Source organism: Anas acuta, chromosome 6 (genome assembly GCF_963932015.1).
Source record: "Anas acuta chromosome 6, bAnaAcu1.1, whole genome shotgun sequence".
In the NCBI taxonomy this organism is placed as follows: Eukaryota; Metazoa; Chordata; class Aves; order Anseriformes; family Anatidae; genus Anas; species Anas acuta.
In genome coordinates this window covers 12,390,129-12,414,207 of record NC_088984.1, presented here as the reverse complement: position 1 = coordinate 12,414,207, position 24,079 = coordinate 12,390,129, and the positions used below count along the sequence as shown (strand labels likewise).

The window sequence follows — 24,079 nt, the reverse complement described above, 5'->3', positions numbered from 1 at the left end:
ATAAAGAGGTCATTAAAAACTGCAGTTTTGATCTTCTCAATGCTCCACCCTACATATTCACCGAAATTGTGGAAAATGCTATCCCATTTTTTCTTCCATTACCTTCGCTTAATATGAATTGGAGCTATATTTTTATTTAGCAGACTAAACCCTACACTGACTTGAGAGGAGTGCAGGATATTTGAAAAGCAGAAGTTGTCAGCCCTCAGATATGCTTGAATTTCTACATCAGCCTTCCATGTTGAATCTGGGACTGACAATTCAGCATGGCAAGGGATGAGATGACATGTAAATGCATCACTGTGGTGCCTCAGGGAAATAACCAATTGCCAGCATCAAAGAGCAAAGAAAGATACCTAGTGACAGAAGAATGTAAACTAATAATTCATTCCCTTTATAGAGAATCCAAACATGCTATTTTATTAAGCTGATTTGAGATACCTTCATCTTGAGAAGAGTTTGCTTGTCTACGCACGTCTTCTTCAACCAAAGTGCTCTTGTAAGTGTTGATATATGTATGAATATCAGGCTGGTAATTCAGGAAGGCTTCTACTAGGGCTTGGAGAACCAGGAATTAGATATATAAGACATTTTTTTTTCTTGTTTAGTTTTACATCTGCAACTAGACTATAGGAAATACATATTAAAAAACAAAAACGAAACAAAACAACAACAACAACAACAACAAAAAACTGTTTGCCGACCTTTTTTACAACTTTCTATAAGTCTAAGTTGAATTTATTTATTTATTTTAAATAAATCCAATTATTTGATGAAAGTGTGTATGTCACATGCACGTTAAAAAAAAAAGAACAACTGAATTTGCTGTTCTTTTGACAAGGTGGATGAACTCAGATTCCAGGAATATTTGGTTCCTGTAAAAAATATCTTTTTATGCTTTCTTTTGTCTTTTTACCTGCTCTCCCAGTCTTCAGATGAGTCTCTTTCACATCATATCAGCAGTATAGAACAGCAAGAAAGTCTGTGTAAATAGCATTCATTTTAAGGTCCCATTTTATTGTTGCTGAATGGTGTAACAAGATTGCTTTGAAAGAAATTAAGTGTGTCACCTCAATCAAGGCCTTGAAATAAATTCTATTTATATGACAATTTTCCCATTGATTTCACTTGGCTTTGTCTACAATTCTAAAGACTTTTTATTCTGTAAATATTTAATCCATCATCTGGCTGCAATAATAAACTCTTCTTCTTGATAAAAAGGTTTCTTTGTGTTAGGATTTTGATAGTTGTGATGACCACAAGAGAAACGAGTCTTTCAGGGACAGATACTATATTTTTATAACACTAGTTGACATATGCAGAAAAAATGACAAAGTTTTGAACAATCAAGGCCTTTTGAAAGTATCAGCCTTCAGCAAATTACAGGTTAGAAACAATTCTTCAGAGTTTAATTTATCACATAATGTAGATAGTCAAATTGAGTGAATAGGGTGGTTAGTTCCTGCTGAGCAGAAGAGGATGTTTCAAGAAGGGATAAGGCAGTTAGTCCCTGTAGGAAAGCAAGAGAGATGGCTAATTATTGTCATAGGAGTTAGCAAGTGGTAAAGAAAGTGGCGGTGGTAATGTAATTTATTCCAAAGTTTTAAATGTCGGCTTTTTTGAGGTCTTATTCCAATTGGTAAGGCCCAGGGAACTGCCTGGTATTTGGCTGCCTGGAAAAAAAGAAATGGGCAAGCTGATGCCCATTGGTCAGTGCCCTGGAGTACAGGCAATTCATACCAACCATTGAGACTTGTGTTCTGCTATGACACACAAATGACTGGAGTTTACAATAGGAAAATCTAATAAAGAAAACTACCAACAATAATAATAATGAAAGCTGATCAGAATTGCTTTCTATGCATTTTTCTATTTTGATGTAGATGTGGCTCTGTTTTAATAATATTACTACTAAAAAAAATAAAAATCTCCTTGCTTCTATGTTTTGTAACAGGTAATAAAACCTAATAAGATGTAGATCAGCTTACCCTGAACTGGAACAAAAAAATGTGCTTGAATTGTGCTAATTTTGCCAGTTTAATTTAAGAAATCTATCTTAGTCACTTCTGGCAAGGTGAATTTGAAAGGCTGGCTTCATTCCTGCTTGTTGTTCAAAGGAGAGAGAATATTAAGTGATCTATATTTTGTTTGCTTTTCCTTCTATACACTTTTCCTCCTTTTCCTGTCTCTTTCTAGCTAAAATGATGTATAATTTTTCCAAAGTAGCTCTATATTTGCTCTCATCTTTTGCCAGCAACACTTAGCTATTCTATCATATAATGAAACATTAATGTACAGTTACTACTGGCATAAAGATGGTCAGATCCTTTGTTCCACTGCTGTTCAGTGACCTAGTCAGCTTAAGAATATAAGATAAAGAATATCCAGAAATGTCTAGTCATGCATCTCATCCTTGATTCTGTCACAGTCACAATGTTTCAATTTTTTGTTAAATGTTTTTTGTTTTTGTTTTCTCTACATAGGAACATTCTCTATATAACTAAAAGTTAGTAGGATATAGCCTTTTATTGACACACATGATATCTAGGGTGAATGAAGTTGGGAATTCTCTATCATAAGGGTAATTGATACATGGAGGTGTTAATTTCAGTGAAACTTGGTCCAGGAAAGCTTTCATGTTTCCATAATGAAATTTAGAGCACAGAAAGAGAAACCCTCACCACTATAGGAACTTCTCTGAAAGTCTGAGCTTCTCTGTTGGGATGAACTACTTGGTCATTCAGAGAACAGATCCTAATTCAAGTAACAACATATATCTTGGTGCTACCACATCACATTTGAAAACAGTTTGCAGTGGCATGCGAGTAGGCTAGAACTGGTATCTCAGTTTGATTTGCTTTTCATTCGGTGCTTAGCAGTGTTTTGACTTGAAAAGCTTTTGAAACCAATGTAAGTCTCAATGTAAGCCTCTGCCTGAGGTAGTTAATTTAAAGACAAGCTTTGAAAGCACATCCCCCATTCTTGAAATTCAGTTACCCATAGCTGAATGAGTCTTTCATCTTACCCTTTTAAATTTGCATCAGTGATCACCTTTTTCGTCTATTATTCTCTTTACAAATCCATCTGCAACCTCACACTCTTTGCAGCCAGTAGACCTCCAATTTCCAACCTGGAGGTATTCTTGTCAGTTTATCCTCATTTGTATCTCAGCCAGGGCTGGGATTTTAGTTCCCTTACCTTTCATATGAAATATTCCTTTCTAACCCTCTGCAGAAAACAAGATAACCTTTTTATTGGATAGTATCCACAGAATGATTAATGAGGAAGGTAAGTGCCCATTTGATGCTCTAACCTGCGGGTAGAATGAGAGCTCAGAAATACTCATTTATTGTTCTTCCTGTTCAAGCTGTGATCTTGGCCTGTATCCTTTGGTAGGCTAAATGTTGAGGATTTCAGTTCAGCTGTCAATTTGAAAAATTTTCCAAGCACATATTACTTTTGATTAGTACTCCATCAGAGAAAGGTGGATGTGTAAGAAACTTGTGTCCAATTGCCCTGGTTGTGTTGTAGCAGTCTTTTGTCTTCATTCAACAGTACATAATACTAAATGAAGAAAGGCTAGAAAAGGCTGAAATGGTTCATTAAGATTATACAAGTTTTATTGAAGTCCTACAGAAGTCACTAGATAGGCTCCAGTCAGTTTCAGATTAGGCTTATGGCTCAGGGGGTCGTCTTTGTAATCCACTTTTATCTTCATCACTTAGCAACTGTGTTCTTTCGTCCTTTTTTTAATAGGAGAGGTTCTGATTCTTCCTTAAACAGCTGTAACATGCTGTTTCCTGTTCATTCCACAGCTTGCTTAGAAAAGAACAACCTCTGCAACTGTACAGGTCCTGCAGAAATCTGGGGTGATTGCACTCTTGTCTTAAAAGTCCATTCTTGAATGTCATGGCAGTCATTGAACAAATTGTGAATATCTCCATTTAATTTATAGGTTCAGAAGGTTTCTTGTGTAAGAATAGTAACTCTTTTGGAAAGATTTCACTGCTTATTAGAGGAGCCATTAATCAGTCTGGAGATGTTGGACTCAATGGAATTCTCAAATGCCACATGATAGCTGGAGTTCCCAGCAGCTGAGTAGAGCTGATCATCTTCTTTATTTTCTCTAGGGGTTAGAATCTTCTTATCCCATTTCCTAGCCAATGAACATTTACTTTACAGTTAAATGAGGTTCAATTATAAAATCAAGTGTCTGCCAGAAATCTTGCACGTACCCTGGAGAATTCCAGAACTGCTTCCAATTAAAGGAAATGCTCCTGATCAGAGAGGGAACTGCTTACTTTTCTGACAAGGCTTGCTGCAATAATTTGAGAATACCATTCAAGGCAAATTGAATAGTTTTTCTTATAGGAACCTATCCCACTTTGGTGAATGAAAAATTTTCAAAATAATCTGCTAGGATTTTCAAAATAATCTTCCAGGAAGTTAGAATTATAGAATGGGTTCTGTTGGAAGGGACCTTTTCAGACAACCTAGTTCATGGTAGGGCACTGGATCAGGCTACCCAGGGAAGTGGTCACAGCACTAAGCCTGTCAGAGTTCAAGAAGTGTTTGGGCAATGCTCTCAAACATATGGTTTGATTTTGGGGTGGTCTTGTGTGGAGACAGGAGCTGGACTTATTGATCCTTTTGAGTCCCTTCCACATCAGGATATTCTATGATTCTTTCTTGTTTCCCCAGTGAGCTGGCCGAGGGGACCCTAAGGATGGCATACTAAGCTGCAGGTGAATGGAGAAGATGGCTGCTGGCCTACTGGCAGAGTGCTCTGCCCTTCTTGTGTGGAAACTGCTGTGCCACTCTTGGCTGCTAATGCTCCCCAGGGGCCTGTTCTACATGGCTTCCTGCTGCCTGAACCAGCTGTACACCCAGCTGGCACTACCCAACTCTCATGAGATTGGTCACCTGCGGCTGGTGCCTACATGCACAGAGCTCGAGGATGTCTGGGCCTGGAAACTCCTGTCAAGCAACCCCAGAGACCTTGCAGGCCTGGCACTCTTCTTAGCAGGCTGCAACTGTACAGAGAATATTGCAACAAACCCTTTAAGCTTTCCCACCTGCTTGTTCTTGCGGCAGGTGGGATCACACCTGCACTGTCTCTTTGTACTCAACAGAGAGGCTACAGTGCATAAAGTCTCTGCTGTCTGAACATGGGGGGGAGAGCATAGGTCCTGCCTGTATGTCCCAACAGAGGCCATGGGTTCACTCCATGCTCTTGCTTGCAGCTCAAGTCCTAGTACACTCTTTCTGTACGGATCCCAGGTGGCATGAATAACCAGCTACTGTGGATGACTGAAGAGTGTTGTTGAGTTTTTGAAAGGGTTTAGGACTAGTTGCATATGTTAAGAACCTTATATCAAAAAGAGGTGGAAACTTAGCCTTATGTTTGAGCCCATGCACGTGCATCAGGGTTTTGGTTTAAAACCGATGATGTTACTGCAAACAGCTGAAGTGGTATTGACAACACAATGTCTCTACTACCTTATTTTAAGGTTGTCTGAAAGTTTATTGTGCATTGCAAACACTTTTTTTTTTTTTTTATCTCAGCATTCACCTTCTTTGGCACCATTAAGTCAGTCTAGTTATAGTTTGTTCTGTTAGTATGTAAAATCTGCAAAGAGCTTTGAGACAAAAATCTTGTCTGAATGTTGCAAATCCTTCCCTCTACAGTCTTGCATTTTGTTACAGCCTCCCACTGCCACTGAAGCAAATTAGATACTTGACTGCAGACTCAGATAACGTTTGAAATTTCCTCCAAGCTCCACTGTTATGTATTTATAAGATCTATAAATGTCTTTACTGCTTTGTGTGGAGATACTTAAATCACTATAAATGCCTAAGATTCCCAAGATTTGTCATCTCATTTTGATTTTGTAAACCTTTAAAAAACTCTAGAGAAAGTTACATATATTTGTTTATATCATTGCAGTTGACTGCTTTGTGTAATTTGTCTATCTGCTTTGAATTTGATTGAAAATGGAGGTACAAATACAGCAACAAAAAACAAACAAACAAACAAAAAAACAAACAAACTGTGGCATCTATTCTGCAGACAATACCCAGCAGGTAGCAGAAACTTTTAAAAGGTTGAGAGCAAATTTCCATTTTACTTCCCACCTGACTAATGTTCAGATAAGTTTGGATAAGCTTTGGATTATATCTCAAAACTCATTGTAACATGATATACCCATGGATACCTTTTGCCATTGCTAAATCTGCTATGTAGCATTCTTCACCTAACAAGGCAGGGAATACATAGATTGATATAGATATATATCTGTCAAGGGCTGTTTCATGCAGTGATAAATTCAGTCTCTTTCTGGCACTTTATTTATTTTCCATTTTAAAATAAAGGGTAGAAAGACATTTGAAAGCAATAGGGAACCAGTTCCATCAGCTGTTTTAGATTTCAGAAAGGAATTCCCCAAACACTGCGCAACTTCCTACACATCCATCAAGTGCTGTTCATTATAATTATCCTGTTAGAGAGAGATACCAGCTCTGATAACAAGTGGTACTATGGAGAAAGCCTTTTACTCTTTTTTTTTTTTTTTTTTTTTATCAGATTCCAGTTGGTATTTTATAAAGCAGACTAGTTCAAAGCAAGCTGGCTGCAACACTTTCCTGGAGTGGCCTTGAAAGACACAGTTCCTTGAATGTATTCTGGCTTTATATATTGTTAAGATTTTACTATATGGCTTGAATGACCTAGTTGGGTAATCTACAATGGCTGAACAAAACACTGGAGTTGGTTCATTTATAAACTACAGAGATACATGCTGGTGCAGATTTTGCTGACTGCTGTGAGAAAATGTGGTGCTCTTCTCAGCAAATAGCATCATTGGTTTCGGGGTTGGATGACTGATTAAGTTAAAGACCATTTAAGTTTGGTGTTGAGATAATGTTGGATTTCACTGCTCTTGCTGTGTGTCAAATGTTTTAATAATTCCTCAAAATTCCCCATGGAAATCATGAGACCTACCATCAGCCAGTAAATCACACAAGTATTGTTTTATCCCACTTATAAGTACTGGATCTGAGAGACTTTTAGCTTGAATTTTCTTATGATTTTTTTTCTTATGAATCTTTTCAGAATAATCATTTATTTAAAAAAAAAAAAATATGTTATTAAGTTGACCATTGTTATTTGGAATAGCATAGGGGTGTGTCACCCTGTGTAAAAGAAAATGTGGTCAGTAGTACTACTACAGGAAGTTGTATATTAAATATTTGAAACATGGAATATATTTCTGGAAAACTGGAAACGTGCCTCATGTTTGGTCCCATATGATACATTGAAGTAAATGAGGGAGACATTACTTTTAAGGCTATATAGCATCGGTGTAAGTGGGCAAAAAAATATTGTTGTTAACAGCTACATTTTGGTTTATATTTAAAATAAATTTAGTCTAGTTCCTTTTTTTTTTTTTTTTTTTTTTCTAATTTGCAGCTTTTCTCATTCACAGTTATGTAATCCCATCAGTACACAGTCATTGCGTGGGACCTTTGTGTCACATCCTGCAGCACATGAAGGCTCAAGAGAACTTGCTAGTAGTGCTTTGGTGTCAGTTCCTGAAGTCAGCCTAGATCCAAATGACATAAAGCTAAACTTGAGCTTGAAATGGGAAGTATTGGGAAACACAGAGCACAGGCAGCCATGTGGAGGTGGTCTGTCTGGGCTAACACTGACCTGCAGCAAATACAGACATGAACTTGATACAGAACATTTGGAGCATATCTAGATCCTTCTAAGAACTGAGATTTGGAAGTGTTTTTTTGTTTGTTTGTTTGTTTTCTGCTTGGGGTGAATATAAAAATTTGAAGTCATGTATGTTTTCCCTGAATGAACAAATACATTTCCTAGTGAGTTCCAAAGGTTTGTGTCTGAATAAAAATACCTATTTCCTAGTACCTAGCACCAGTAGAAATCCAATGAGCTTATTTAAATACTTTTTTTTTGATGTCTGAAAAAAATATGTTAACAATGTTTGCTTTTTATTATTTGCAGGGGAACGTGACCTTTTCCTGCTCAGAACCACAAATTGTTCCCATCACCTTTGTCAGCTCCAGTAGAAGCTACTTGCTACTGCCTGGCACTCCTCAAATTGATGGCTTGTCAGTCAGTTTCCAGTTTCGAACATGGAATAAAGATGGCTTACTCCTGTCCACTGAATTGTCTGAAAAGTCAGGATCTCTCTTGGTTTACCTCCACGGTGGGAGATTGACACTACTTATTCAGAAAGTGACAGAAAACCCTGTGGAAATTAGTGAAGGTACTTTATTTTTGTTTTCTTTCACCCATCTCTCTTTAAAATACAAAGGTTCAATGCCACTGGAAGAAAGGATAGCAAAGTACAGAAGCACCAAATCTTGTTTTCTGTTTACAATTTTTTTTTCGCACTTTCCAGTAGTATCACCACACTGTGCAGTTTGAGGAAGATCTGAACATGAAGAGTTGGTATCCTACAATCTTCAGACTAATTCTACTCTTCAGTTATCTCTGTGTTTTCAAAGTCCTGCTAAATTTTCTTCAGTCAGGTCACATGCAGACCTTCATGATTCTTGTCCTCACGTTGTGCTGAAGTAAGCTGGGAGCCAGCTTGGCAGCTATGCTTTTCCCTAGTACAAGTTAACACAGCCTCAGAGCTGATTTTCTTCATCTGGCTGTTGCTTTACACTCTCCTTTTACACTACACTCAGAAGAGAAACTGACCATGGGCTTCCTCTCTTTAAACTCCCTCACTGGCATCCTAAGCCAATTTGCAAGCTGCTTTGTGCAGCTGTAGGGATGCAAATGGGTGAAATGTGGCTGCCTCTCTGACCTAAAATTCAGGGGAAATTGCTTGTAAACATTAAACAGACCAGCTGTGTTTCGTCTCCAAGAGACAAGGAAACAGTTTCAAACTGTACAGCAGAGCAAGGACCAGGGTGGCCCAGCTGTCATCTCAGTGTGACCTATATATGCCATGCTGGTTTCCTGAGCAGAAGTATTCTAGCCCAGAGCCGTGCACGTCTCATACTACTATGCAACCATGCTGGGTGGGAGTCCAGGAAATTCATTTCCACGTAGGCTGAATACACAGTTTCCAAACATGGATGTATAATAGACTTGATGGAACTCAGAGGTCTGAATAATATAGTATTTTCTAAAAAGAACATCTGTTTAAAAATATGTAATATAAAATATTCTTGGTGCAGACTAAAAGAGTACAGTTGTGTCTATTAAATGAAATATAGAGAAAATCTGACAGAGTTGTCAAAGCAGAGCTGCTCCGTATGTGTATTTTATTCCCTTTTGTGATAGAAAATGAGGCAGCCGTGCATCTGTCCTTATTCATGTGGATTGTTACAGCTTCAGTTTGCTGCAACCAAATGTTGAAAACTGAATTTCCTGCCTTTATTGCAGTCCTAATTAGATTGACAAATCTGAGATAATGCCAATATTTGTTTGGGTGTACTTGTTTTTATGTAGGTCTGAAATCATGATCCTGAGCCCAGCCTTTGGTGCTATCCAAAACATTGCTAAACTGCCTACTTACACATGGAAAATGTGCAAAAATTGCAAGTGCCATGTCTTGCAGATGTTGATACTCACAATAAAGTCATGTTTAGTCAAGAATGGACCTGTTTTTGACCCAAATGTGGCCTATTTTTTCTTGGCATCTTTTCAAACTTAAACACAGTATTTCATAATGGACTTGTTCTAGCTGTAAACTCACCCTTTTTTTTTTTTTCTTTTTTTTTTTTTTGTTCCCCCTGAGAAACTGGCGTCTTATTCTATGGAAATTGTGTGTGCGTTAGCAGCCATTACTCCAGAAATAGTCTCATTTTCAAATTCGTAACGAAATGGCTTTTCATACACATAACACCCATAATTTTTTTTATTTTGTTTTGAACTGTTCTCACACCTCTTTGTGTCACTAAGTGCTAGTTTGTTTCTTCTGAAAGCTACATTAACAAAAAATATCCCATTAGGGAGGGGAATAAATGCTAGTTGTCTGAGCCTCCTCTCAGAGACTGCAGCTTGATGGTAGTGTACGTCAAAGTGTGATTGGTTTACTTTTGATCTGCACCACTGTGTGAGAGCTCAGAGATTTGCCCACTGCTTTTCATGGTTGTCAATGTAGAGGATGTGGAGTTTCTTTGTATCCTTGTGGTGCTATTTCAAGAGCCCCAAGATGCAACATTGATTTTCAGAATATGAAAATGGAGGTGTTATTTCCCTGTTACTTTGCATAAATGTATAACAGAAAGAGGCTACCCAGTACTATAATCTCCCACATCCCTTTAAAGGTTCCTGGACAGAGCAACAATCCCAGATCTCAGAAAACCCATGTCAAAATCTAATATATATGGGCACATCCATCAATAAGAGTGTGTGCTAACTTAGTGCTGAAGGGTTTTAAGGACAGAAGTCCTACTGAAACATATTGGGGGTTGTCAGCTTTCATAAGGAGACTGAGAGAAGTTACGACCATTTCACTGAAACTAATCCTCTGAAATCTCAGGTATGCATTTAGTCCTAGAAGTTTAGTAGAGATCTCTGCACAATCCTTTTTAGCTACAAGCATTTCCCAACAGACTCAAAGTAATCATAATCACCCTCTCTCCCTTCCTCCCCTCTCCCCCCCAATGTTAGTAGTATACTACCAAAAAGGTAAAGGGCACAGCAAACATGCATGAGTGCCTGCAGTATAGCAAGCAGGTTGGATCAAAATGTGCAGATGATCTACTTAAATACTCCTAAAAACTTTCCCTTTCTTGGACCTTCTATGCCAGTTTACTTTCAGAGGCAATGAGTTCTTTTCAGCTGCTGTTTTTGCCCATGTTGGGTTCTGCTGCCTGTTTGTGATCACAGGTTGGAAGCAAAGATTTGAAAAACGTTGTTGTCTCCTGCACTTCTTTTTTCACATTTTTTCACCCTTTGTGCCTTTTTCTTTTTTTTTTCTTTCCCAGGCACCAATCTCCATGATGGTCTTTGGCATTCAGTTAACATCAATGCCAGAAGGCATCGAATTACCCTGACACTGGATAACAATGCTGCCACTGCCAGCCATGCAACCATTGTCTCAAGGATCTACTCGGGAAACAGCTACTATTTTGGAGGTAAGTTGTTTCAGATAGACATAGGACAGGTTTTCATGATGGAAATTCTCAGATTCTGAGGTCTCCCAAATGTACTTTGCACCTAATAGCAAATGCTGTAGTAACTGATTTTTTACCACCTATTGAGTTGCATTGCAGACTAACACAGCTGTTAAAGTGGACTAGCTGAGGAGTAGCTATATCTAGCTAGTAAAACATGCAAAAGCCGCGTATCTGTACTAGGCATGAGTGTTTTTTTCTGGTTAAAAGGACAGAGCACTGCCAGTTGCATTAAAATTCCTGTAGATATCACTGTCCTGATCAGGCTCAGTGATTTTAGACTTCAGAACATAATTGACACATGGCTCAGATCTACAAAGGTATTTAGATACTGTGCTTTCATTGAAATGAATGCAGGTTTAGCTCAATTCTGAAAATGGAAAGAATCTTGAAAAATACTACCTCCTGCTTTTTGGAGTGTAAGCATTAATGTAGATAAAGGGAGTGTCATCAACTGTCTATTTTAGCTCTGACATACTTCTGCGTTGTGCTTACTGCAATGAGGCTCTGATCTGATGAACTCTCTGGATACAGTGCTAAGTGAGGATATGCAGAAGGCTTTGGATCTCAGAATTGGCCAAATACCATAGAGGTTCAGACAGAAATGATTTTCTTGCTTGCTGTTCCTATGATTTCACCGTTATAATCTGTGCCTTGCCTCAGCAGCAGAATTTAACCCATAATAATTTCATAGTTTGCACAGCTTTTCTTATGGGAGTCAATTGCTATTGACTGTGAGGTTTAAAGAACATGCAAAAAATGAATTTTGATTTTGCTTAGCACATGCAAAAATCTCATACTCTGATATCTCTAGTGGTGAGATATCGTTTATTTCTTCCCTTTTTTATTTTATTTTTTTACTGAAAGATTTATAGCACAGAAAGTTGCATAGCTCAAAAAACACTTGGAATAATGAGCGTCCAAGCCTTTACATTAGGAAATCCCAACAGAAACAGATGAACATTCCAATATTCTTCTCTGCCTCTTTTCTTTTTTCCCACAGGGTGCCCTGACAATTTCACTGATTCCCAATGTTTAAATCCCATTACTGCTTTTCAAGGCTGTATGAGGCTCATCTTTATTGATAACCAGCCCAAGGACCTCATTTTAGTTCAGCAAGGCTCCCTGGGGAATTTCAGTGATTTACACATTGATCTGTGTGGCATCAAAGACAGGTAATTATTGTTTCCTCTTTCTTGTGTTTGTTCTTTTTTCATCCTAGTGGTTTATAAATACAGGTTACATTAAGTGAAAATTCTCATCTGCCAACATTAAAGATATTAGGCATAATAAAGCTACTAATAGGAAATATTACAGCAAAGATAGAAGAGCTGGAGGGGAAATAGTTTCAATTACATGAGGCTCTCTTCACATTGACTTGTATGAAATAGAGTATGCAAATCCAATCAAACTACAGATTGGTGAAAGGATTAAATTTTATGCATAAACAACATTTGATTGCTTTGAAGTTTTAGAGGGAAATGAAAGAGAAGGAAAAATTATTTGATTCATCAGAACATGTCATCCCCTTAATATACTAGTTGTTTTTGTTTAGGTAGATCATTTACAATTTTTCTTCTTAGCCATTACAGCACAGCACTTCCATAATGAAGATATGGTACACCTCATGCAGCATATTGACCATTTGGTGCAAGTCAATATTATGATGAAATGCCTGTATCTACCAAACACACATTTTAGTTTATATACTGATCTGAATCACTAGGAAGTTAAAATCTGAGAGAAAGTCCAGATTTTCTATTCAAGGGTAGAGAAGAAATAAGCAACCAACATTTTTTACATATTTCCTAATTTCTCCTTTGCTTCTTATGGATAGATTCTGGTTTTGTTTGTTTTTAAATCTGGCTAAGATCTGAAAAATGAAAATGGAACTGCTGAAAATTTCACATGCTTCAGATAGTTAAGTGAATAGTAAGGATATTTTGGAAATACGTTAGGAGCTTAAGGACTGAAAGTAATTTTTCAGACATACTGCTTAGGTGGAGCTGAAAGCTGATCTCATTGCTTTCTATAGAAAGGATCAGATTGCAAGAGCTAGTAAGGTGGGAAAAATCTCTCTTATATGAGATTTTTGTGCTCGTGTTTTTTAACTTGTATGGAGAAAATATTGACTCTGTTGATCAAATCTGTTAAGTTTAATGATGACCAAATTCAGGTAGATATGAATTTCACACTTGGTGTGTCTGGAATGGTAGATGGAATTGATAAGAAGCAGCATATTTAACAAAGGGGATAAAAATATAAACTTTCTGGTGAATTAAGAGATAAAAAAAGCATTGTGTTTTCTTTCTTGAAAGAACAGATTTTTTAATATTAAGTGGACCATTCAATGCCAATTTGTATATTGAAACAGAAGAAAATACTTCTGGTATGTGGCAGAGGTGCTATGAGACATCTCCAATGCCTTCACTGTCACAGAGTCCAGGCTGCAAAGTAAATCTATGGTACTACTCCAAGTGTCATTCTCATCTTTGGCATCCCAAAGATGACAAGCATATGTCTGTGATGATACCATAAACTATTTAAGGCAAGGATCCAAACATAATAAGAAAGGTGGAACTTTTTTTTGCATAATCATTGGCTTGAATATGTCATGCATAAATAAAAGCTATACGTGATCTAGTGAAGATGAATGTGGTCTGTTCCACTATGATTCTCTGGACAGCCTTAAATTTATGTCTCTACTATATGATCTACGTGAAAAAGACAAAGTAGATTAAAAAGGGGGGAAAAGACAATTGATAATTGTCAAAAGTGTTTCTCTTATGGCTGGATTCAGTGTAACAGTGGACCTGCCCTGAAGGGAAAGATAGAAACCTTCAGTGTAGTAAAGTACTGTGCAGAAATTCTGAAATTCCCCTGGTAACCAAAAGGAATGAGCATTGCTGGAGTCGTGGGGATTGCAGCTTTCTCGGGTAGTGAAACACTCAGTGCGCTCTCCCTGTCTGGCAACTCCAATAATTCTGCTGAAATTATTTTGCAGGGAAGAAAGAAGGATTTTTTTTTTTTTTTTGTCCAAATCATACTACATATTTCTCACATACTGAGAGAAGTTAAATTTACAAAATAGATTTCAGGAAGTTGCAAAAATTGTTGAAAGATTTTCAGGGTGAAGTACTGCTGGTGTAGAACTGAAGTCGAGTGATCATAGCAGAAACAGGCCATTGGAAAGAGGGATGAAATTAAATGAAAATGAATTAAGAAAATACAGATAAGAGGCAAATCCTTTGTGTTATTTTCCAACAGGGTTGTTCCTAATCCAGTGGTTAACCTGAGGAAAGCCTGACCATGAAAGTATTCTTGGAGTGTATTCTTCCTAACATTTTTTGAACATTTTATGTTCTTCAGGTCCATATTATGGCCTAATTAGTTAAACTATAGATGGAAGGTTGGGGAGAACAGGAGATTTGAATTCAGAATTCTGGCAAATTGAAGGTCAGCCTTGCTGTCTAGTCTGCATGGTCTATGCTTGAGTATGTTTTCAAGCCTTATTCAGATTGGTTCATTGCACAAAGTGTCTGACACATCATTTACAGTCACTGTAGTTTAACTAGTGCTCTATATTGCAGCAGCTCTGGGCTTGTAGGAAAGTTGGGGTCTGACTCCAGGCATGCAATATGCAGCTGCTCATTCTATATATGTAAGGAGTGTTAAAATTCTGTAAGAGCATCATCCACAAGAAATATGATCTCCCCTTTCTTAATTGTAAGATTTATTGCGATGTGCACTGTAAAAGCACGTTTTTGTAATTTTAACACATGTGGGAATTGTGTTTCTTAATTAACATGTAAATGGGGCATTTGTCTTAGTTACCTAAGCACAGAAAGCTCTTTGAGGAATATGCCTCTATTTAGAAAGCAATTCATTTGTTACAGGCTTGTAGGCCAAGCTTGTTCAGACCTGGGCTCTGAAAACAGTAGCTAGACAGCTCTCTGCAACTTATTTTGGCTCTTAGAAAGAGGATTAACGGGTTTATTTTGAAAGATGACAAGTTGGGACTACTGTTGATGCTGGCAGTATGTTTTTTTTTTGTTTGTTTGTTTCTTTTTTTTTTTTTTTTTTTGAGAGAGAGAAAGAGCAATGAATTGTGTAAGCTTATTATGCTCATGCCAGGATTCTCAGTATAAAGCGATGAGCCTCCATTAATTTAAATGGAGCTACCTGAGGGACTAAGCCTTAATATCTCATCATTTCATCTCTAGTATTTGAACTATATGTGTGCTCAGGTGAACTTTGCATGAATGCCTTCTGTATCCCTGTATTTGTTTTTTCTATTCTTCAGTACCTATTTCTGGGAGATAAATGCCTTGACACTAGCTGAGGTATTAAACAGTACTCAGAAAAAAAATGGGGATCTCCATAGGAATATACAGAATTTTGCCTTCTTTTCATTGGTGTCTGAGGAGACAGTGCCAAGTGAAAATGCTTTTGCAGACCTGAGTGAATCTATTGTCATTGACCCTGCTTTGAGCAGGTGACTCTTGCCAGGGACCTCCAGAGTTGTCTTCCAGCCTCAGCATTTCTGTGAATGAGACCACCTGGTAGCTGCTCTGGTCCTGCCTGAAAGGGTAGTCTAGAAGGTATCTGAGACAGCTGGGAGTAGCAGGTAATGCAAAGGAAACTCAAGTCTTACACGCTTTCATGAGGACATTAAGACATTGTGCAGTCTGAAGTAGTCAACACAGACTGTCCTTATGATGGAAGAAGGCTAGTTAGTGCTATCTCCTAATAAGAAACCGCCTGTTTGCAGCCCTTAGTTGCAGTGCCAGAATTGTTTTTATTCCTACTGTGGCATCTGAAGTCATCTCTGATTTTCCATGCCCTTGGATGGTACCTGCATGTCATCCTCAGGTGACATAACCTGTGCAAGGAGAGGCACCCCCAGTATGTTCAGAGCTGTGTCTGTTCCACAAGTTCTGGAAAGTAATACCATATTCCCTTTGCCTCCTTCAGGGCACAGCTCTTCCTGGATACTGTTCCCAACACCCTGTGAAATGGGAAAATACAATTTGTAGGAGGAAGCAATCTTTCTTGTAACAGTGCATGTGTAGGACTTGGCATTACCTGTGCTGCCTTTATGCTGTTAATCTAGTAAACTGTTTTTCTTTTGTTCATAGTATGTATATTTACTGTGGTTGTCCAAATGCATAGATTGCTCTGTGTTTTCTGAGGGTGTTGTAAAATGTGGTGCTAACATTGCTCTTGTTACGAAGTGTTAGATGTCATAGCCGTTTTCCAACGCATTTATCCCCACGTAAAGAAAAAATGAGATAATATGCTGCTAAGCCATAGAGGTCTGCTCCATATGTAAAAGAAAGTGTATTTGTTTAATTTTCTCTGTCTTTGTTGTTGCCTCTTCAGGATTTCTGCTTGGTTAGGAGTGCCAGGTACTCAGCAGGGTGTGTTTGCTTTACGCTGAATTAATGAGTCAGAAAAATATAGCAGCCGAGTACAGAGCAGAGAGTAACAAGGCAGAGATGAAACATGGAAGTGAAGGTGCCATGAAGTCCCTGAATTCAGAGACTTCTGGGGAGGGAAGGAGGTGTCTTTGGGTATGTATGCATACTTTGCAGAAGTACAAGTCCTACACTGACAATCGTGACCACAAGCCATCTGGCAAATAAATGCAGGCTCTTTGTGGATTTATTTTTAGTTCAGATTGATGTAAATTAGGTTCGTAGAGGGATAATACAACCCTCACTCCTGGGATTTTGCATTGTAAGTGGTTTTTGGGAAAGAAGACGTCTTCTGAGGTGATATAATAAATCTAAAAGCTTCCAGGGAAAAGCCTGACTGGTAAGAAAGTCTGGTGAGAACAGAATGATTCTTTCTGTCTTTGGCCATTAATCCTGATGTTTAGCCATCACAGGTTCATTAGCACTCTTGCTTTTAAATTTCTGTTCTCTATGAACATATTCAGAACTCAAATAAAATGGGTCTAGAAAACATTCTCTGCAAAGAAAGACTGATTAAGTGCTGGTTCTTCAACCAGAAAAGAGATTGTTGAGGGAAGGAAGCATAACGGGCCTCAGGTGGTAAAAGGCTGCTGCAGTTCAGAAAAGAATAATCTTCTCTGGCCAAGATGTACAGGAGAACACCTGTGGCATAGGCTGCCTGAGGAAACTGTCAAGTCACTGGAAGACTTTAAGAACAGGTTACATGAGTCTCTGAGAAACAGCAAACGTGGGTATGCACAATCCTGCCTTGGGGCATAGGCATGGACTAAGTGATCTCCTGAGTTCCCTTCCAGCTCTTTATGATTCTCTGCATTTGCTCAGGCTTCTCCTCCAGCTAGAACAGCTGTGGCTTGTTCTTGCTTTAGGGGGGTCTGAAATGTCAACAACAATAACATTGCTTCAGAAAAAAAAAGCATATAAATGTGGGAAGAGCCTGTCAGGAATTCAGCTCAGAATTGTATCATACACCTGTGAGAACTTGTTTGGTAGATGCATCTCTCTGGTGCTCTAAGGAAGTTCTGTGGCAGGGTGGGGAGGCAGGCAGATAGCCCTCAGGTATGGTGTTTTTTAATATATATATATTTTTTTAACTTGTATATATTTTAAGTTTAGAGTGTAAAGAAATGGAGGAGGAAGAGCTACAAATTCTGTCCATTTGTCCTTTTCCTGTTTTGCTCTTTGCTTCTAACAATGCATGATTCATTTTTGCAACTACAGGGTGATGTTCTGTGAGTGACAGAACTTGCTACTCTTTTTTTTTTTTTTTTTTTCTTGGGGGGGTGGGTTCTTCTTTGTGGACTCCATAATGTCTAGAATGAGGATTCATCTGAGGCCGTATGTTTCTTTTGATGACCACTAGCTTGATTCTTTTCTACTCGTCTTTCTGTTTTCATGACATTGTCTCACTTCTTGGCTTTGAGGTGTCTGACCATCTTTCAGATGTGGTCAAAATGATGGCAAGATATTCATATGGTGTTGGGAGGAGGCAGGGACTGAGGCACTGGACATTTATGGAAGCATTTACACTTTCATATATCAAGCTAATAACTGTGTGTTGATCACTTCGCATCCTCTATTTCAGTTGTTAAAAGAAGTGCAAATCCAGTTGGATATATTCACTGATCTCAGCCTTGGCCTGACCAACCCTTTCCAAGAAGTATGTCCTCTCTGGGTCACTCAGAGGTGATGTGTGCAGCTCTGACTATAAGTCTGTCATTCAGGCCTTTCAGCTGTTTCTAAAACTGACCCTCTGTTCTTGTGTGTCACAAACTGTTGTCTACAAGGAAAAAATAAATAGGCTAGGACTTTTCAGCCTGGATACAAGAGCTAAGCAGGATTGTGCATTGAGGAGCAGCATGAAGGAGGTGAATCAAGAAGTATTTGCTGTTTCTCAAAATTCACATCTTACACAGCATCAAAGTGGATATCATTAGATGCTGTAGAGGTCAAATGTAAAGGAAAAAGCCAGGAAGACATACATGAATCCTTAAGCCACAGATTGCTGGAAGCTGATAGAGAGTTTGGTGAGATGTTCTTAAAGTCACCTCATCTGCATCTTTGCTGTGACACCAACAGAGTAAGGAAACTGGAGTAGAGGCACTGGTGATCTGAACTGAAGTCTGGAGATAGGTCTTAGTACTGAGAATTCTGAGTTTCTTACTTTTTAAAACATTCTCTTCACCATGGGCAACTCTTTGTACTCAGTTTTTCAGAGCAGAAATATGTTTTGTTGTATCTGTGCTCATTTCAAAATATGTGGGAATATGACTTTGCATTTTGCTAAGTAATAATTCTTTTTGCACTGTTTTCTCTTTCTGCATAGCAATGGATTAGTGGGGGTGTTGGTCTGTGTGTATGTGGGCAAACAATGGAAGGTATAGCTTGGGAGAATTTCAAGCAGCCTCTCATTTAAAAATAAATGAAATGGATAGGAAAATAAATATGCAGATGCTGAGAACTTGGCCACACTGTTGAGAAGCTTTGGGATTTCCCATTCAGCAATTGGCTGGAATGCTGAATTTTGGGACTAGAAGTACTAGCTTCAGTCCTGACACTGAGTTGGTTGTTTGCTATAGTTGGCATCCTATTCAATTAATAGATGGAGGAATGTGGGCTCAAGAGATACTGCAGCTCAAGAGTTGCCATGGATATTAGGAAAACATGCCAGAAAATCATTAAACCTAAGTCCAGAAACACTGTGGATTTCCAGCCCTACATCATATGGCACAGATGCTCCCTTTGGGCTGTGCAAGGCTGTCTGCTCTTACAGCAGATGGACCCCTTGGAATACATCAGCAAGGGCTGCCTTAAAGCTTGTAGACATGGGTTCATTAATCTCATCCACTTCTTGTGTGTAATGGGACAAACTCTGTTTCACAGTGTTAGTCACAGAGGAGAAAATTCTGTTTCCAGTTCACAAAGAGGTAAGATCTGGCATGATTTCTCATACCAGCACCTTCAAACTCTGTAAAGAAAAGTGCTTTGGAGATATTGCAGTTGGGATATCTTGCACCAAATAGCTGTAGCAAGGAGAAAACTGGCATCATTTTCCCCTGACCTCACATCATGGAACTAGTCTCTGTTCCTCCAAATGGTTCTAGACAAATGGTTGCTTCCATCAGGGTTTCAAGAGAGGAATAGTTGCATCTTTAACAATCATGTTGGTTACCTTCATGCTTTTGAACTTCTCAACCTGTATCACAATGGATGTGGCCTTTAGGTTGTTTGTTGACAGAGAAGCTTTGCTAAGGAGCCTGAACTTCAATGTGATTCTGCCCTCCCTGCCAGGGCTGAAAAAGCTTGAAGCTATTGACTCTTTGGTGACAAAGTTTACCTGGACAAAGGTAGGGCTAAGGCAGGTGCAGAAGCACAGTACACCCATTATTATATCGTCATAAGTTGTATACACAATTTGTGCTTATGTATCTGAGACGTGATAGTTTTGGGACTGAAGCCACAGCACATTTCTGTGCTAAACCTGTCATTCATAAATAAACTAGTAGTCAGAGCCTCCTTTACTTTAGGCACACATCCACATGAATACATAAATACATGCATTGCTCTCCCTGCCTGTAACTGAGAGGGTACTTTAATCTGATTGCTGCAGTTAGTGTTGATTTTGCGCTGATGAAGCTTTGACTGGGTTGTCCTATTTTTACTTGGCTGGCACCATGCCCTCACTATAGCAAATACTGACAGTACTTGTCAAGGACAACACTGGGAACTTCAGTTCCCTTAAGTGACCTAGGAAGAAACAAAACAAAACAAAAGGATTCACGTTGAAACCACCTTAACAGATGGGCTGATGATGGCTTGTCTTGTAGGACATTCTGGGGATTCCAAGGATTTGCAGTTAGGAATGCAAACTTGACCTCAGATATCTCCTTACAAATTCTGGCATTGTTTTATCATGCTAGCGTCAGTGGGCAGGCACACACACTGTTATTGCCATCCTTATTAAACCAAGATTCATCTGCATATTCTAATTCTCCTAGGAAATACAAGTGGAGAGAGCAGCATGTGGTATACATAATAATCACTGCGATGGGATTGACATTAACAGTTTACTTCATTAGGGAGAAGCACGCTGAGTTGATTCACAGGTTTGTGTCCCTGTGCTCCTGAGTCATGGAGCACAAAGAAGTGAAAGAAAAGTGTCCTTAGTCCTTACCCTTTTATCCCTAGACATGTTTTATCTGTGGAAATTCCTCGTAATATTTTCTAAATAAATTAGTTTAAAGTATTCTTTTTCCTTGCCACATAGATCTGACCTTTTAAATCCTACTTTTTATGTACTTCCTTTGTAGATTCCGTTAGATTTTACTATCAGTTTTTACTTGTAAGAAATAATAATTTCCAACTTTTTCCTTCTTTTAGTAATGAACTTAGTGTTATTTCATGTGTTGTACTGTCAAAATGGACCTTTGGGAAATTAATTACTATTGCAGGTGAAGCGGGTTAGGATAAATCTGATGAAAGTACAGTCTCCTTTTGCATTTCCCTAATCTCTTCTAAGAATTAATGTATGCCCTGCAGCTGAAGCCAAACTTTATATGTTTTTTTTTTTCTAAGTTGGCCATGCAAATGAGAAATATCCTGGCTAATTATGCCCAGTGAGTTTTAGTTTTATTTATTACAATCCCAGGCTGGGATTGGAAAAGCAAACACTTCATACTGCGTTCACTCCCATATAAATACCTGCAGTGCATTGGAGAAGGAATCAAAACATTAATAATTTGGCATTCATTCTTCTCATTCTCTCTACTGTTCCTGTTTTCAGTATTTAGTGTCTTTTCTGCAGAAATGACACTGATTTGACAGTCTGTATTTTTTTTCTCTTTCCAAAAGGTCGTCTTAACATTTCTTTTTGGTTTTATAGCAATGAGTCAGACCTTTTCAGATCATGCTCCTTGAATAAGAAAAAAATCTGATTCTTGGTAAATCACAGGTAGATATGGTAGATGTGAATCTTGTGAGTTTGTACTTCCGTCAGCAGAGTGTTTGAACTGCACAACCTCAGATGGTGGAACACCTGGATTTTTTTTTTTTTCTTTTTTGAATTATTCCATTGAAATGCTACAGGGAGGCTATCCTCATGAGTTGGTTAAGAAGGTCTGATAATCCAGGTTACAGATCTCATATAACCTTAAAAATATTACTTCAGTCCTGTGACGGATTATTTTCTGTGTCCCTTTTGTGTCTCTTGCCTCTTTCAAATGTAGGCTCCAGAGCATATATTTACAAACAGCATATAAGCACACTGAAGATCCCTTCAGTTTCTATTTTAATGAAAGAAATTGAAGACAGGTTTTCAAAAACTTTCCCTTTCTCTTGTTTGTTTTGATACTTTCTAAAACACTGACAAATTGCTTTTTGTGCATCAAAAAATACAGTATTGTAAGAAATTGCATTCTTTTTCATCAAATTGTCTTTATAAAATTTAACTTTTCCTGCTTTCTTTTCACTGAAAACAAAGCAAAACACTGGAAATAATGTTATGGAAAGGAAAAGGGAAAAATCCTTAATCCAAACTATGTTATATGGTGGGGAGATTAAAAATGAAAAAGGTATCTTAATTACTTTTTCTCTTGTAAAGATTGATATGCACTGGGGGAAAAAAAAATAAGAAAAAAAAAAAAAGTGTTAGAAATAAAAGTATACATGGTGTTCTGTGAGAGTGAAAAATCCCTTGGGGGATCTTTCCCCAAAGAATGTACCACCAATTAAACATGCTAACATAAAACCATTGCAGGTAGCTCATATTGGAGTGAGAGTCTGGGAAACCCACTCAATACCACACAAGTTTTAGGATGGAAGGGCAGGATGACGAAAAAGTCAGCAATATAAAAATAAAGGAAACCACACTGAGCCAACCCAAAATCTGGGTATCAGAATTAAAACCCCTGCAGTTCTGGAGAACATCCCCACCTCTTCTCATATCTATTCTAATGTTAAACTAGCTGGATAATGCAGCTGGTGACAGAACATCTCTCTCTGGCTGCTTAAGAGCTGACTGGCAATTAAGTGTAATAAAACTATGTAGAAGAATTCCCTGCTGTTGGCCTGGTATATGAGCTTTGCACTGTCAGATGATTTCCTTCTGTGGTAATTATAAGACAAGAATATGTTTGTACAAAGCAAATTCTCTGTAAAATAGGCAATCACACTGGATGATGCTACCTCTGAAGAAAAGGGCAGTTTTCTGTCCTTTGCCTCTAATGTGAATGAAAGTTCAGATTATTTGTATAATGTCATGAGATGATTTTGCTCTCACTTAATTTTAAGTTTTTGTTTTTATTAACTTTGCTTTGTATATGTAACACCAGCTGCAGAAAACACTGATTGAGGACCATGAATGGTGCACTGGTATGTGGCAATACTGTGTTTTCAGAGCAAACAGACAGGTTCTTCAGACTTACCTGCTGCATTCATATCCTCATCTGAACTGCAGACAGACTGTGTTAATTTAGTCTTGTTCTTTTTCAGATGAGCTTGCTTACTTATTTATTTTCAAGTGGAGTAAGAAAATGGTGTTGAATTAAAATCTCACTTAACTGATGGTGCTACAGAGTAACTAAGATCAGTGCTGATCTGGTCCTTAAAATGTGTTTAACAAATTCTGTCACGGGTAATTACACAACTAGTTTGAGCAGGGTGAACATTTTGCTCTATCTGTGATGTACCTGTATGTGCGGGAAGATGGCAGAGATTGAGATAGTTACCTTTTATTTTTCTTATGGAGTGGAGGGCCCAGTAACGTTGGAGAAGGGGGTTGCCATTGAATGAGGCCTCTGTGGAGAAAGCAGACCATTAGAAGGTTGGTGGGGAGCTTCTGAAGTGTTTTTTTGGAATCTGACTTAAGTGTGGAACTGAATTTCTAGGGAGGCCTAAGTATTGTTTATCCCCATTGCTAATCATGTAGTCAAAATTCATGCAATGTGCAACCCCATGGTATATTAAAGTCTAACTGTGGGTATGCATGGAGGATATAATATCCTGTCCCTGTTTATTTGTGTGTTTGGTTTTCACAGATGGCTTTTCTGCTTTTGCTTTGTAAAATGATGAATTCTAAATGGAACAGCTGTCTGTACAGGATGGTTTATTTGTCCTTTTTTAATTTTCAAATTTATTTATATAAAATCCTTTCTGCTGATGCCAAGCCAAACTGTCAGCACATTTGCCTCTATTAAAAATGTAGGTGTTCTAACAACAAAGCAATCAAATGTTTAAAAAAGGGAGAAAAAAAAAAAAAAAAGAAAAAGGAAAAAAAAATCCTTTTATCTAAGCATAGATAAATAGATTTTTTTTTCCTTTTACTTGCACCAATCCCAGAACAGCCTCCTTGCACAGTTCTGTCCCAGCCATGTGCCCATGGGCATTTAGCATCAACTTCAGATCTTCTAAATGTTGCTCTCACAGTGGTATTCAAGCACAGAGCC

At 38.1% G+C, this 24,079-nt stretch overlaps 1 protein-coding gene across 2 annotated transcripts in view; it reads left to right on the top strand.

The window, feature by feature from the left end:
* Positions 1-24,079, top strand: part of CNTNAP5 (contactin associated protein family member 5) — a 282,878-nt gene that overhangs the window by 145,098 nt on the left and 113,701 nt on the right. For both annotated transcript variants that reach the window (XM_068687419.1, XM_068687420.1), the window contains exons 9-11: positions 8,027-8,291; positions 10,975-11,124; positions 12,167-12,338. In XM_068687419.1, coding sequence (XP_068543520.1) covers positions 8,027-8,291; positions 10,975-11,124; positions 12,167-12,338 — 587 coding nt within the window. The remainder of the gene's footprint in view (positions 1-8,026; positions 8,292-10,974; positions 11,125-12,166; positions 12,339-24,079) is intronic.